The following is a 15189-nucleotide window of genomic DNA, read 5'->3' on the forward strand; positions in this document are numbered from 1 at the left end:
ACCTAGCTTTGTGTCATCTTCAAATTTGCTAGTGTTACTTTTAATAGTTGCGGCCCCAGCACCGAGCCTTGCGACACTCCACCCGCCACTGCCTGCCATTCTGACAAGGGCCAGTTTATTCCTTCTCTTTGTTTCCTTTCTGCCAACCATTTCTCTATCCATGTCAATATCCTACCCCCAATACCATGTGCTCTAATTTTGCCAACTAATCTCTCAGGCTGCTCTAAGAATCCATCTTGGAGGCACTCTACAAACTCCCTTTTTTGGGGCCAGAACCAACCTGATTTTCCGAGTCTACCTGCACATTGAAATCTCCTATAACTACAGTGGCATGACCTTTGTTACATGCCAATTTTAACTCCTGCTACACCTTGCACCCTAAATCCAGGTTACTGTTTGGGGCCTGTAGATAACTCCCATTAGTGTCTTCTTACCTTTACAATTCCTCAATTCTATCCACAGCGACTCTACATCGTCAGTCCCTATGTCACACCTTGCAAGGGACTGAATTTCATCCCTCACCAACAGAGCTACCCCACCTCCTCTGCCCACCTGCTTGTCCTTTCTATACGACGTATAACCCTGAATATTCAGTCCCTTGTCCCGATTATCCTGCAGCCATGTCTCTGTAATCCCCACAATGTCATTTCTACCAATCTCTAACTGAGCCTCAAGCACTTATACTTTGAGCATTCATATATAATACTTTTAATCCATTACTCACCTCACCTTTCACATCGATTCCTATTTCACTTGGCCATAGTCTCCCACAGGAGAATTGTGGAGAATTGTTGTATTCTCCACAATGTAACTGTTGAGTGAAGGCTGTGAGACTCAATGGGGTTAGTCTGTGACACAGTGCTGTGTTCATAGCATAGCGATTGTACTCGGTGTTTAGGTCACAGTGAAAGGAAACGGAAGAAAGGAGAATGTAGACGATAGGGAACAATGGCGCTGGAGAAACATGAGAAAGGCAGGTTGTGACTGAGTGAGGGTGTACTCGAGGCAGGTGATGCATTTGTCAGCTGGACTGTTGTGTATTGACAGCGAGAAGGAACTTGCTTTCAAAGCATGCAAGTAATGGCGCATTCAGGAAAACATTAGTCAGGGTTAGAAAGAGGGCAAAACTGCACACAACACAGGAGAATACTGTCAAGGACAAGTGGGCTGGAACCAGTGTGACGAGTGATGGGAGCACAGATCCAAGCTACAGGAGTTGCGGTGCTGGCTCGAATGGCCAACTCCTACACCTATTGTCTATTGACAACACAGCAGCTTTGGGCTGGTGTTTGTCCAGCAGTGACTATTTGTGCTTGTTTTCTATCTGCAGTTACACAACACATTCACTAGTTGCCGAAGGAACAGAATGTAGCAATGGCAACAGCCTGCCGATATGGTGCATCACTGAGCTGACCGCAGGCTGGACATCACTCGCCAGTGCTTCCAACCTGTTTACGCCCTTCTCTTGAAGTAGAGTATCTGCAATCTGCAGCTGTATATTCCTTACATGGCAACTCCAGACCAGAATGTATCATGGTGTTCTTGACAGCCGGAGGAGAGTGTCGCCCATCCACCATATCGTACTCTGCATACTGAGCCTCTCCGTGGATCACTGCCAGTCCCAGCCGCAGTCTCTCTGCGTACGACTGTGCTCTGAAAGGGGTACGTTGACAGGATTAGCATCACTGTTGATGTAATCAAAAGCACACAAACTATATCATGAGAGCAACTGCCTCAAGAGTGAACTTCCAGGCACACTGGCAGGTACTGGACTTACCGAATAGTGAAAGGCCTGGATAGAGTGGATGTGGAGAGGATGTTCCCACTAGTGGGAGAGTCTAGGACTAGAGGTCATAGCCTCAGAATTAAAGAAGATGGAGGAATAATGTATTTTGGCAGAGGGTGGTGAATCTGTGGAATTATTTGTCACAGACAGTTTGGAGGCCAGAAATAGATATATTCTTGATTAGTACAGGTGTCAGGGGTTATGGCAGGGGGGGGGGGGGGGGGGGAGGCAGGAGAATGGGGTTAGGAGGGAGAAATAGATCAGCCATTTTGAATGGCGGAGCAGACTTGATGGGCCGAATGGCCTAATCCTGCTCCCATCACTGATGACCTTATGGACAAACATCTATCATATAACTTATCTATTATACTTGTCTGATCTTGGATGTTTACTCGTGGGTTTGCTTGCTTGCACTTTTTCTTTCATTCACATCTCCTCGAAAACCCGACGCAGTAACGGCGACATTTTTACATATTCCGGTAGAGAATTACCTCATGATTTCAAAAATCCCTCATCTGAAAATTTGTTTCATTATTTCCAGAGTTTTTTTTACTAAAATTGTTCACCAATCTGACATCTTTTTAAAATCTAACGTGCTGAAGCGAGCTGGTGACGTCACAATGCCTTTGCTCCTCGCGGCATGCTGCGCAGAATTTTCAACACGCTGCCTGCTGGGCACTATTTTCCAGGAGTGACGTCACCCCCCCCCCCCCCCCCCCCCCCGGTTCTCCAACAGACGCAGAATGAACGAGCAAGTGGGCTCTGTTCTGCAGATCCCGACGGCATCCGGAGGCGCTTCCGAGAGCTTCCGAGGTCGACGCACGCTCGTCTTGACTCGGCTTTCCCAAGAGCTGCCAAGAGCTTTTTACTAGAGTAGGGCCCTGTACTAGAGCTCTCTCTCTCTCTCTCTCTCTCTCTCTCCGGGCTCTGCTTTTCGCAGCACCCTCACTCGCCCAGCTCCCCCTCCTTCTCTCCCCCTCTCTACCCCCCTCCTCTTTCTAACTCCCCCCCTCTGCCCCCCCTCCCACTACATCCCCACAGCCCCTCTCCACTCCCTCTTCCCCTCCCCCCTCTCCTCTCTAACCCCCTCCTCTCTAACCCCTCCTCTCTAACCCCCTCCTCTCTAACCCCCCCCTCCGTGTGTGTGTGTGGGAGGTGGTTAGTGTGTGTGTGACGCCGCAGGCCCCCCCCCCCCCCGCAACCGCGCGTTGAGGGGACCAGACCCAACGTAGAGGGGACGGGACCCAACGTTCCCTCTTGGTCTAGTGACTCATAAAACGTTAGCTTTGCAAGGGCAGTCTTGACAATGCCTCTGCACCACCCTTCCCCTACAGCTCTACACCAGTGCCAGCACTGGCAAGTGCAATGCAAATCCTACGCTGGAGGTTCAGCAAGAGAATTTAGAGTCCAATCGTTGCCTATAGAAGTGTGGTGATCAGCAGACTGGAATGGGAGATAAGAGGATGACATGTGTGGAGGAGAATTAAAGAATGAGCCAAGTCCACCCTTGGATTAGCACCCTCACACCATTCATTCATTCATTCATTCATTCATTCATTCATCTATCCATCCATTCCATCCTCCTTACCTCTTGGCCGCTGCGGGTGACTTTGCAACAATGATTGCATTCCTGTAGTCCTGAATCTGTAAAAGAGATTGAAGGTAGAGAATACATGGGTCAGGAGTGTCTGGAGAGAGAGGAGGACATGGCTGAAAGTGGGTGAAGGGAACAGAGATACACAGACATAACATGGTCACACCTCCCCAAATCTGCTACCGTTCAGCTACTTTTCCCACCCAAATGGTGGCGAATGTCCAGAATGAGCTGCCAAAGGAGTTGGTGGATGCAGAAACTATCACAACATGTAAAATACATTTGGATAGAAAAATAAATACAGGCCTAATATGGGCAAATGGGATTAGTAGAATTGGATGAGATTTATCCCAGGAAGAAGCTATGGGAAACGAGATAGCTGGGAAATGTAGAAACAAGGAACTGCAGATGCTGGCTAATACACAAACAGACACAAAGTGCTGGAGTAACTCAGTAGGTCAGGTAGCTTCCCTGGAGAACATTGATAGGTGATAGAAAACATAGAAAATAGGTGCAGGAGGCCATTCGGCCCTTCGAGCCAGCACCGCTGATGTTTCAGGTCAGAGTCTGAAGAAGGGTCTTGGCCTGTAACATCACCTATCCGTGTGCTCCAAAGGTGTTACCTGACGGTTTTGTAACCAGCACTTTGTATAGTTAAGAGGGAGCTGGAGTTCTGACAGAGATTTCTGCATCACAGGTGAGGTACCGGAGGAATGGAGAATAGAGTAGAATTAGGCTGTTGGGCCCAAGGAGCCTACTCCGCCATTCAATCATGGCTGATCCCTGCCTGCTAATCCATTTTCCTGCCTTCTTCCCATAACCCTTGATACCCGTTCGAATCAAGAATTTCTCTATCTCTGCCTTAAAAATATCCACTGACTTGGCCTCCACAGCCCTCTGTGGCAAATAATTCCAAAGATTCACTACCCTCTGACTAAAACCAAATAAGTGTAGGCCAGTGAGCCTTGTGTCGGGGGCAGGGACATTAATGGGGAAACGATATATGTGCGTTTGGAAAGGCGAGGGGTGATCAAGAATCAGTGTGGCTTTGGGCAGGGGAGCGGAAATCCTGCCTCAGTAATTTGATTGGCTTATAAAACATTCTAACTAATCTGAAAATATAGCAACACATTGTGTCTGTGGCCAGATAGAGTCATAGAGTGATACAGTGTGGAAACAGGCCCTTCAGCCAACTTGCCCACACTGGCCAACATGTCCCAGCTACACTAGTCCCACCTGCCTGTGCTTGGTCCATATCCCTCCAAACCCATCCTATCCATGTATCCATCTAACTGCTTCTTAAACGTTGGGATAATCCCAGCCTCACCTACCTCCTCTGGCAGCTTGTTCCATACACCCACCACCCTTTGTGTGAAAAGGTTACCCCTCAGATTCCTATTAAATCTTTTCCCCTTAAACCTATGTCCCCTGGTCCTTGATTCACCTGTTCTGGGCAAGAGACTCTATTCCTGCGCATCTATTCCTCTCATGGCCTTATACACCTCTATATGATCACCCCTCATCTTCCAGGGAATAGAGTCCCAGCCTACTCAACCTCTCCCTATAGCTCAGACCCTCTAGTCCTGGCAACATCCTCGTACATCTTCGCTGTACCCTTTCCAGCTTGGCAACATCTTTCCTATAACATGGTGCCCAGAACTGAACACAATACTCTAAATGCGGTCTCAGCAAGGTCATACAACTGCAACATGACCTCCCAACTTCTATACTCTGACTGATGCAGGCCAATGTACCAAAAGCCTTTTTGACCACCCGATCTCCCTGCGACGCCACCTTCAAGGAATCATACACCTGCACTCCTAGATTCTTCGGCTCTACAACACTCCCCAGAGCCCTGCCATTCACTATGTAGGTCCTGCTCCAATTCCTCAGCCCACCCGGCCACAAACTCACCTCATCCTGAATGTATTGCAGTAGAAATGGTGATGCCCGAAGATTGTCGACAGGAATGTTGAAGAAACCTTGGATCTCTTTCTGATGAAGGTCCATTGTGATAATATGGGTCAGTCCTGGAAACACAACACACAGTTTTTACTGTGGCGACAGAGACACTGCACAACGTTATTGCTCTCGGGCTGCAGTGCCAACTGTAGAGCTCCAGAACGCCCTTATACCTGGCCCCAAACAGCCTTCCCTTTGGCCCAATTGCTGCTCACCTGCTTTGGCCAACATGCATGCAAGTAATTTGCAAACGATGGAGCCCCTCTTCCTCATTTTACATTGCTTGCTGTAGGGAAAGTAGGGAATCACCCCAATGATGTTCCGGGCACACGACGTCTTGCACGCGTAGGCCATGATCAGTAACTCCATCACGGCTGTGTTAACATCACTGCAAAACAGAAATCCATTATCCAGCTACAAGTATCACCAAAGCATCACCGATTTCAGCAAGACCACAATTAAGAACAAGTTGCAAAGGGTTCAGGTCCAGGGTTAGTAAGTCGAGCAGCCTGGGAGAAAACACAGGACATTGAATCCTGAGAGCCATGGACATTAAATAAGATTAGGCGTTTAGACAAGACCTTTACAGATTCTTGATGATGGGTGAGCCACTATGCCTGCACCATGCTCGAGACTCCTGTTGTGCAGCAAGTATCTACAGCAGAGGCCCAAGAGACACTGGAGCAGAGGATCATAGGTTCCAGAAGATGACCCCTTCCCCTCCCCTCCACCCTTCTCCACCAGAGCCTGGGATCATGTAGAATCAGAATGGTCACAGCAAAGTTCAAGTTCAAGTTCAAGTTCAAGTTAGTTTATTGTCATGTGTCCCTGTATAGGACAATGAAATTCTTGCTTTGCTTAAGCACACAGAAAATAGTAGGCATTTACTACAAAACAGATAAATGTGTCCATATACCATGATATAAATATATACACACATGAATAAATAAACTGATAGTGCAAATAACAGAAAGTGGTTGGTAATAATCAGAGTTTTGTCCGAGCCAGGTTTAATAGCCTGATGGCTGAGGGGAAGTAACTATTCCTGAACCTGGTTGTTGCAGTCTTCAGGCTCCTGTACCTTCTACCTGAAGGTAGCAGGGAGATGAGTGTGTGGCCCGGATGGTGTGGGTCTTTCATGATACTGCCAGCCTTTTTGAGGCAGCGACTGCGATAGATCCCCTCGATGGAAGGAAGGTCAGAGCCGATGATGGACTGGGCAGTGTTTACTACTTTTTGTAGTCTTTTCCTTTCCAGGGCGCTCAAATTGCCGAACCAAGCCACGATGCAACCGGTCAGCATGCTCTCGACTGTGCACCTGTAGAAATTAGAGAGAGTCTTCCTTGACAATCCGACTCTCCGTAATCTTCTCAGGAAGTAGAGGCGCTGATGTGCTTTTTTGATGATTGCATTAGTGTTCTCGGACCAGGAAAGATCTTCAGAGATGTGCACGCCCAGGAATTTGAAGCTCTTGACCCTTTCAACCATCGACCCGTTGATATAAATGGGGCTGTGGGTCCCCCTCCTACTCCTTCCAAAGTCCACAATCAGTTCCTTGGTTTTGCTGGTGTTGAGGGCCAGGTTATTGCGCTGGCACCATATGGACAGTTGCTCGATCTCTCTTCTGTACTCTGACTCATCCCCATCAGTGATACGCCCCACAATAGTGGTGTCGTCAGCGAACTTGATGATGGAGTTCGCACTGTGGTTCGCTACGCAGTCATGGGTATAGAGTGAGTACAGCAGGGGGCTGAGCACGCAGCCTTGAGGTGCTCCCGTGCTGATTGTTATTGAGGCTGACACATTTCCACCAATACGAACAGACTGTGGTCTGTGGACGAGGAAGTCGAGGATCCAGTTGCAGAGGGATGCGCAGAGACCCAGTTCTGCGAGTTTGGTAACCAGTTTGGAGGGGATGATTGTGTTAAATGCCGAGCTGTAATCAATGAATAACAGCCTGACATATGAGTTTTTGTTGTCCAAGTGGTCCAGTGCGGAGTGGAGGGCCAGCGAGATCGCATCCACCGTCGATCTGTTGTGGCGGTACGCGAACTGCAGTGGGTCCAGGTTTTTGTCGATGTAGGAGTTGATTTGCTCCATGATCAACCTCTCAAAGCACTTCATCACCACCGCCGTTAGTGCCACTGGTCGATAGTCATTGAGGCATGTCACCTTACTCTTCTTGGGCACCGGTATAATTGATGCCCTTTTAAAGCAGGTGGGGACCTCAGACCTCAGAAGTGAGAGATTGAAAATGTCCGTAAAAACTCCCGCCAGTTGGTCCGCACAGGTTTTTAGAACACGGCCGGGTATACCATCAGGACCAGGTGCTTTTCGGGGGTTCACCCCTCTGAAGGATTTCCTGACATCGGCCTCTGTGACTGAGACTGAAATGCCATCGCAGCGAATGGGGGATCGGGAAGGCACATCAGTATTCTCCCTGTCAAAGCGTGCGTAAAATGCATTGAGCTCGTCAGGGAGTGATGTTACACCGGCATTCGAGCTGCCTCCTGGTTTTGCCTTGTAGGAGGTGATTGCATTCAGACCCTGCCACAGCTGCCGAACATCTGTCTCGTCCTCCAGTTTGGAGCAGAAGTCCCTTTTGGCCTTTCTGATGGCCTTACCAAGGTCGTATCTGGTCTTCATGTAGGCCACTGTATCATCGGAGGTGAATGCCCTGTGTCTGGACTTCAGGAGAGTGCGGATCTCAAAGTTCATCCAAGGTTTCTGATTGGGAAACACTCGGAAGGTTTTTGTAGGGATGCAGTCCTCCACACATTTCTTTATGAAGTCTGTAACGACTGTGGCGTATTCGTTCAAGTCCGTTGCCGAGTCCTTGAACATTGCCCAGTCTACAGACTCCAAACAGTCCTGGAGTTGTTCTTCTGCCCCCCCCCGACCAGCTCTGTGCTGTCCTCACTTCTGGGGGTGCGCTCTTTAATTGCTGCTTGTAGGCAGGAAGAAGCAGCACCGCGGTATGGTCGGATTTACCGAAGTGAGGGCGAGGGATAGAACGATAGGCATTCTTGATGGTGGTGTAGCAGTGGTCGAGGGTGTTTGGTCCTCTGGTGCAGCAGGAGACATGTTGGTGGAAGTTGGGGAGTGATTTCTTGAGGTTCGCCTTATTGAAGTCCCCAGCAATGGTGGTAAATGCCTCGGGGTAAGACGTCTGGTGTTTGTTGACCACGGCCTGCAGCTCCTCCAGTGCCAGACGGACGTCTGCCTGGGGTGGGATGTAGACCGCGGTCAGGATAACGGAGGTGAATTCTCTCGGGAGGTAGAAGGGACGGCACTTCACCGCCAGATGTTCGAGGTGTGGAGAGCATGAGTTGGACAGGACTGCCACGTCGGAACACCACGCAGAGTTGACCATGAGGCAGACGCCCCCTCCTCTCCCTTTCCCAGATGCCAGGGTACGGTCCATGCGGTGGATGGAGAACCCTTCAGGCTGGACCGCTGAGTCTGGGGAGCTGGGGGTGAGCCATGTCTCTGTGAAACAGAACACAGAGCATTCCCTCAGCTCCCTTTGATAAAGCAGTCTTGCCCTTAAGTCCTCCACTTTGTTTTCAAGGGACTGTACATTAGCCAGTAGGATAGTAGGGAGAGGGGGCCGGAGGCCCCTGCGCTTCATTCTGACCTGAAGTCCTGCCCGACGGCCACGTTTCCGGACACAATGGAGGCTTCCCCTTTGTTTCCAGGTACTGTGTTTGCTGTACCTGCTGTTTCTGCGGACCTGCGCTGGAACGGGGATTCCCTCACAGACGGCAGCTCCAGCTCCGTAACGAACAGGGGTTCCCTCAAAGTCGGCAACTGCAGCTCCGTTGTTGCTGGGAGATCCAGCCCGTCGGCTCTGGGGGTCATCCCGGCGTTTCAAGGTACAGTACCTGTGATCCGCAGTCGGGTCGGGAGTTCCACAGCCAGTGTCTTGGGCCACCGTGTCCACTCCAGCTCTCTACCCTGGACCTCTCTGTAGCCTTGCACATATTTCTTTCAACTCCCTCAAAGGTCACAACAGAACGTCAACTCTGCAGAACCCAACACACGTCACACAAATTCTCTTCATTTAAAACAGTGTCCTCAAGCCCAATCCCTTCACTGACTGGAACACATCTACTCTGTCCAGACTCCCTCCATATTTTATACACTTCTATTGATGTCCATCAGCCTGTCGACAGTGAAGAATCCCAGCCTTGCCGATTTATCCTTGTAACCATTGTCCGTCAGCCAGAGACTACGCACCTAAAGCTTTCCTGGACCCTCTCTAATGCCTCCGCATCCTTCCTATAACACAGCAACCAGAATTGAACACAACACCAGCTAACTGGACCTTATTTTGAAGAAAAAGTTTAGTACGATTTCCCTGCTCTCATCCTCTGTTGATAAAGCCCAGAATTGTGCATGTGTCAACATGCCAGTCTCACTGGGTTGTGCACCGGGCCCCTCGCCCCCCTGCGACCCTCGCCCCCTCGCTCCCGTGACCCTTGCCCCCCGCGACCCTCTTTACAACAGAATTAAGTAAGTAAGTTTATTGGCCAAGTATTCACAAACAAGGAATTTGCCTTGATGGTCCGCCCACAAGTAACAACATGACATAGTGACATTTACGAATGACTCAGAAAACAGTAAACATTAATAATAATAAAACATTAATGATAAAACACCATTGATCAAGCATGCGAGCCAACAAAATACCAGATCAAAGGGAGTGAATAGAGTGATAATGAGAGTGCTAACTTGCCCAAACTGGCTAACACGCCCCAGCTACACGAGCCCCACCTGCCCACGTTTGCTCCATATCCCTCCAAAATTCTTCATTCTCCCTGCCACTTGCCCATTCCACCAGCCTGTTTATATTCTGCTGAAATCTCTCACCACCCGCATGAAAACCACAGTCCACCACATCCCGCTAGCCTGTTTCTCAGCCAGCTTCCTATCCATGCTAGGCCTTTCATTTATGCCATGCGTTTCAAGCCTGCAGATAAGCCTATTACATGGCACCTTATCAAAAGTCTTGTGGAACTGCATATACACTTCACTGACTGTATATCCTCATCAAAACATTCTAGCAAATTGGTTGAATAAAATTTACCCTTAAATCCTCGCTGACTTGTTTTAATTAATTTATTTTACTGCAGAAGATTATTAATCCTGTCTTGGTTCAATGTTTCTAAAAGCTTTCCCACACAGAGGTTGAATGGGTTGGCCTCTGACGTTTGGCTTTGGTTCATTTCCAGGTTTGAACAGGGTAACTATCTCCATTCTCCAGCCTCTGGTACATTTCAAGGAACTACCACTTGCTACCTCTTCCATTCCTTCTCATCTTTCAAACTGAGTATCTCTCTATCCTCACAACTCTCAGCACTGTGGGAGCACCTTCGCCCGAAGGACTGCAGCGGTTCATCACTCATTACTATCACCTCAACCTTTAGGGAACGGCAACTTTGGTGGGTAGTACAAGGTGAACAGGAAACATTTCCCTTGAAGGCCTGGAGAAGAGGGATTTACAGCCTTGAACAGAAGTGAGGAAGAACTGATTGGTCCAGCGAGTGCTGGAACCCAAACTCATTGCTTGTGAAGGTTGTGGACACAGATGATCGATGATTGCAAGAGGAAACTGGCCTTTGGAATAGAGTGGAAAAAACAGTATTCTATAGAGATGGTGTGGAATAGTGTGGAATGGTCTCCTTCTATGTTATTATATTTCTATCATGCAACAATTACATGTGGGATATTACACAGCAGAATCTTCTACAGAAGCTTATAATACCAAATCACAACAGCCCGGTTGCTTCAGATATGCAGGTTACACCCATTAGGCATTCAGGGCTTGCTCCACTAACAGACTGCATAGTCCAACCATCCTGTACCACAGTGCACAAAGTAATTATAACATCACTCATCCCAGGCCCCTGGCTGCAGCTCAGTAAACCATTCCTCCAGTAGGAGAGGCTATTGACAATACAACCTACTTCTTAACGACAGGAAACTAAAGGAAGCAAGTGAGCTGTGATAAGGAGGAGGGAGACAAGGGGAGAGAGCAAGGAAGGCTGAGGGGTGTAGAAGCAGAGACTGCATCCCTATCTACCCTCAGCAATTTCAGCAAAACCTGCAGCATATCTTATGGGATTGCATGACAGGAAAAGGCCAGTCAGCTGCTCTCTCTCCCTCCACAGGCTGCTAATCACATTGCAAGCGAAGATACTATGATTGCAAGTGCCTACCCACTTTCCTACAAATGCCCCAATTGTTTACTTTCCCACTGACTACACGTAAAAATATTATTTTCTTGCATTTGATGTTACTTCTCTTCCAGGATTCTCCATACTTTTGCCAGACTGCCCAGATTTACAATCATCACAATGGTCACATGAGAGGAAGAGCTTGTGACACACGAGACCAGATGCTGGAATCTGGGGCAGTGGGAAGAACTCAGTGGGTCAGGCAGCATCTGTGCAGGGAAGTAAATAGCTGACATGTTGGGCCGAGACCCTTCGTCAGGGGCAGTAGCCAGCCTAGAGGGTGAGAGGAGAGGGGGTGGAACAAGTGCTAGAAAGCAATAGGTGGATACAGGTGAGGAAGAAACAGGCTATTTTGCACGTGGAATCCATACCAGCTCAATGCAAGAACAACAGGCAGTGAAGAAAGGTAATGGCATGTTGGCCTTCATAACAAGAGGATTTGAGTATAGGAGAAAAGAGGTCCTTCTGCAGTTGTACAGGGCCCTGGTGAGGCCACACCTGGAGTATTGTGTGCAGTTTTGGTCTCCTAATTTGAGGAAGGACATTATTGCTATTGAGGCAGTGCAGCGTAGGTTCACGAGGTTAATCCCCGGGATGGCGGGACTGTCATATGAGGAAAGATTGAAAAGACTGGGCTTGTATTCACTGGAATTTAGGATGAGAAACATATAAAATTATAGAAGGACTGGACAAGCTAGATGCAGGAAAATGTTTCCCAATGTTGGGGGAGTCCAGAACCAGGGACCACAGTCTAAGAATAACGGGGAGGCCATTTAAAACTGAGATGAGAAAAAACTTTTTCACCCAGAGAGTTGTGAATTTGTGGAATTCACTGCCACAGAAGGCAGTGGAGGCCAATTCACTGGATGAATTTAAAAGAGAGTTAGATAGAGCTCTAGGGACTAGTAGAATCAAGGGATATGGGGAGAAGGCAGGCACGGGTTACTGATTGTGGATGATCAGCCATGATCACAATGAATGGCGGTGCTGGCTCAAAGGGCCAAATGGCCTCCTCCTGCACCTATTTTCCATGTTTCTATGTAAGGCCCACATCCCATCTCCGCATGGCCCACCCACAGCTCACGGCACAATGCCCACAACCCGTCTCGGCATTTTTCTTGGCTTTTTTTTGGATCCACTCACCGCGAGATGGTTTGAATGATAAAAATATCCTGGCCACGAACGGATTCTTTTATTTCCACTCTTGTTTCTATGAGACACAATGAAAAAAATCAGATGCCAAGATTGTTCTAATACTGGAGCTAAACACTGTCGCACCAGAGATAGAACAGAATATTACAGAGCAGGAATAGGCACTTTGGCCCACCAGGTCTGATGATGGTAACACTTTTAGAGAAGAATGTCAAGATCTATCCTGGGGCAACAGTGGCAGCCTTGCAGTGCCAGAGATCCAGGCTCGATCCTGACTACCGGTGCTGTCTGTACAGAGTTTGCATGTTCGCTCTTTGGCCACCGAGTGCTCTGGTTTCCTCCAACATTCCAAAGACATGCAAGTTTGTAAGTTCACTGGCTGCTGTAAATTGCCCTTAGTGTGTGGAATGCAAAATCCAAGGGCCTGACGGTCTGCATCCCAGGGTACTTAAGGAAGTGGCTCTAGAAATCGTGGACGCATTGGTGATCATTTTCCAATGTTCTATAGATTCAGGATTCCTGTGGAATGGAGGGTAGCTAATGTTATCCCTCTTTTTAAGAAAGGCGGGAGAGAGAAAACAGGGAATTATAGACCAGTTAACCTGACATCGGTGGTGGGGAAGATGCGGGCCAATTATAAAAGATGAAATAGTGGCACAGTTCGCCAGAAGTAACAGGATCGATCCAAGTCAGTATGGATTTACAAAGGGGAAATCATGCTTGACTGATCTTCTGGAATTTTTTGAGGATGATGGGCAAGGGAGCGCCAGTAGATGTAGTGTACCTGGACTTTCAGAAAGCATTTGATAAGGTCCCACATAGGAGATTAGTGGGCAAAATTAGGGCACATGGCATTGGGGGTAGAGTGCTGACATGGATAGAAAATTGGTTGGCAGACAGGAAACAAAGAGTAGGGATTAATTGGTCCCTTTCAGAATGGCAGGCAGTGACTAGTGGGGTACCGCAAGGCTCGGTACTGGGACCACAGCTACTTACAATATACATCAAGGATTTAGATAAAGGGATTCAAAGTAACATTAGCAAATTTGCAGATGACACAAAGCTGAGTGGCAGTGTGAACTGTGAGGAGGAGGCTATGAGAATGCAGGGTGACTTGGACAGGTTGGGTGAGTGGGCAGATGCATGGCAGATGCAGTTTAATGTGGATAATTGTGAGGTTATCCACTTTGGTAGCAAAACAGGAAGGCAGATTATTATCTAAATTGTGTCAAATTGGGAAAAGGGGAAGTACAACAGGATCTGGGGGTCAATGTTCATCAGCCACTGAAAGGAAGCATGCAGGTACAGCAGGCAGTGAAGAAAGCAAATGGCATGTTGGCCATAACAAGAGAAGTTGAGTATAGGAGCAAAGAGGTCCTTCTGCAGTTGTATAGGGCCCCAGCGAGACCACACCTGGAGTATTGTGTGCAGTCTTGGCCCCCTAATTTGAGGAAGGACATTCTTGCTATTGAGGGAGTGCAGCTTATGTTTACAAGGTTAATTCCCGGGATGGCGGGACTGTCATATGCTGAGAGAATGGTGTGGCTGGGCTTGCATCCTCTGGAATTTAGAAGGATGAGAGGATATCTTATTGAAACACATAAGATTGTTAAGGATTTGGACACGCGAGAGGCAGGAAACATGTTCCTGATGTTCGGGAGTCCAGAACTAGGGGCCACAGTTTAAGAATAAGGGGTAAGCCATTTAGACCAGAGATGAGGAAACACTTTTAATAAAGGGTTGTGAGACTGTGGAATTCTCTGCCTCAGAGGGCGGTGGAGGCCGGTTCACTGGATACTTTCAAGAGAGCTAGATAGGATTCGAGCCCCGGAAATTAGTTTTAGTAATATAATGGTCACCTCTGATAAACTGTGAGGACTGGAGTCCACCTTCAGAGGACATGTATATATGGCTTCACCCATACGTTCCTGCCCTAGAACAGTAGTTTTACTGAATACTGTGATGGGCCCACTCTGCAATGTACACCAGGCATGAATGGCGGCGCTGGCTCAGGCCGAATGGCCTACTCCTGCAACTATTGTCTATTGTCTATATCAATCAGCATATTACTGTAACTTACCACGGTTTGGTTCCTGATAAACCACAGCTTTACCAAGTTCAACGCCAAGACGCCTGAAGAAATAAGGACAAGATTGTTAAAAGCATTGGAAAGATCGTCTGTGATACAGTCTGACTGTAACCACAATTATACAGTCAGAGCAATAAAGCACAAACATAGGCCCTTCGGCCCAACCTGGCCATGTCAACCTAGGTGCCCCATCTACACTAGTCCCATCTAACACTAATGCCTACATTTGCCCCATCTCCCTCCAACTTCCCTGGCACATCTCCAACACTCTATGTGGAAAACGTTGCCCCTCAGGTTCCTCTCTGGTCACATTAAATCTCTCCCCTCTCTTCTAAAATCCATTTCCTCTTGTTCTTGATTCCCCTAC

At 48.1% G+C, this 15189-nt stretch overlaps 1 protein-coding gene across 2 annotated transcripts in view; it reads right to left on the reverse strand.

Moving 5' to 3' along the window:
• The window catches only part of prpsap1 (phosphoribosyl pyrophosphate synthetase associated protein 1), a 33455-nt gene that overhangs the window by 8381 nt on the left and 9885 nt on the right, over positions 1-15189 (reverse strand). For both annotated transcript variants that reach the window (XM_033044741.1, XM_033044742.1), the window contains exons 3-8: positions 14814-14866; positions 12725-12791; positions 5558-5730; positions 5295-5410; positions 3375-3430; positions 1508-1653 (exon numbers count right to left, since the gene is read on the reverse strand). In XM_033044741.1, the coding sequence (XP_032900632.1) occupies positions 1508-1653; positions 3375-3430; positions 5295-5410; positions 5558-5730; positions 12725-12791; positions 14814-14866 (611 nt within the window). The remainder of the gene's footprint in view (positions 1-1507; positions 1654-3374; positions 3431-5294; positions 5411-5557; positions 5731-12724; positions 12792-14813; positions 14867-15189) is intronic.

The sequence above is a fragment of the Amblyraja radiata genome, chromosome 26, assembly GCF_010909765.2.
Source record: "Amblyraja radiata isolate CabotCenter1 chromosome 26, sAmbRad1.1.pri, whole genome shotgun sequence".
Lineage (NCBI taxonomy): Eukaryota > Metazoa > Chordata > Chondrichthyes > Rajiformes > Rajidae > Amblyraja > Amblyraja radiata.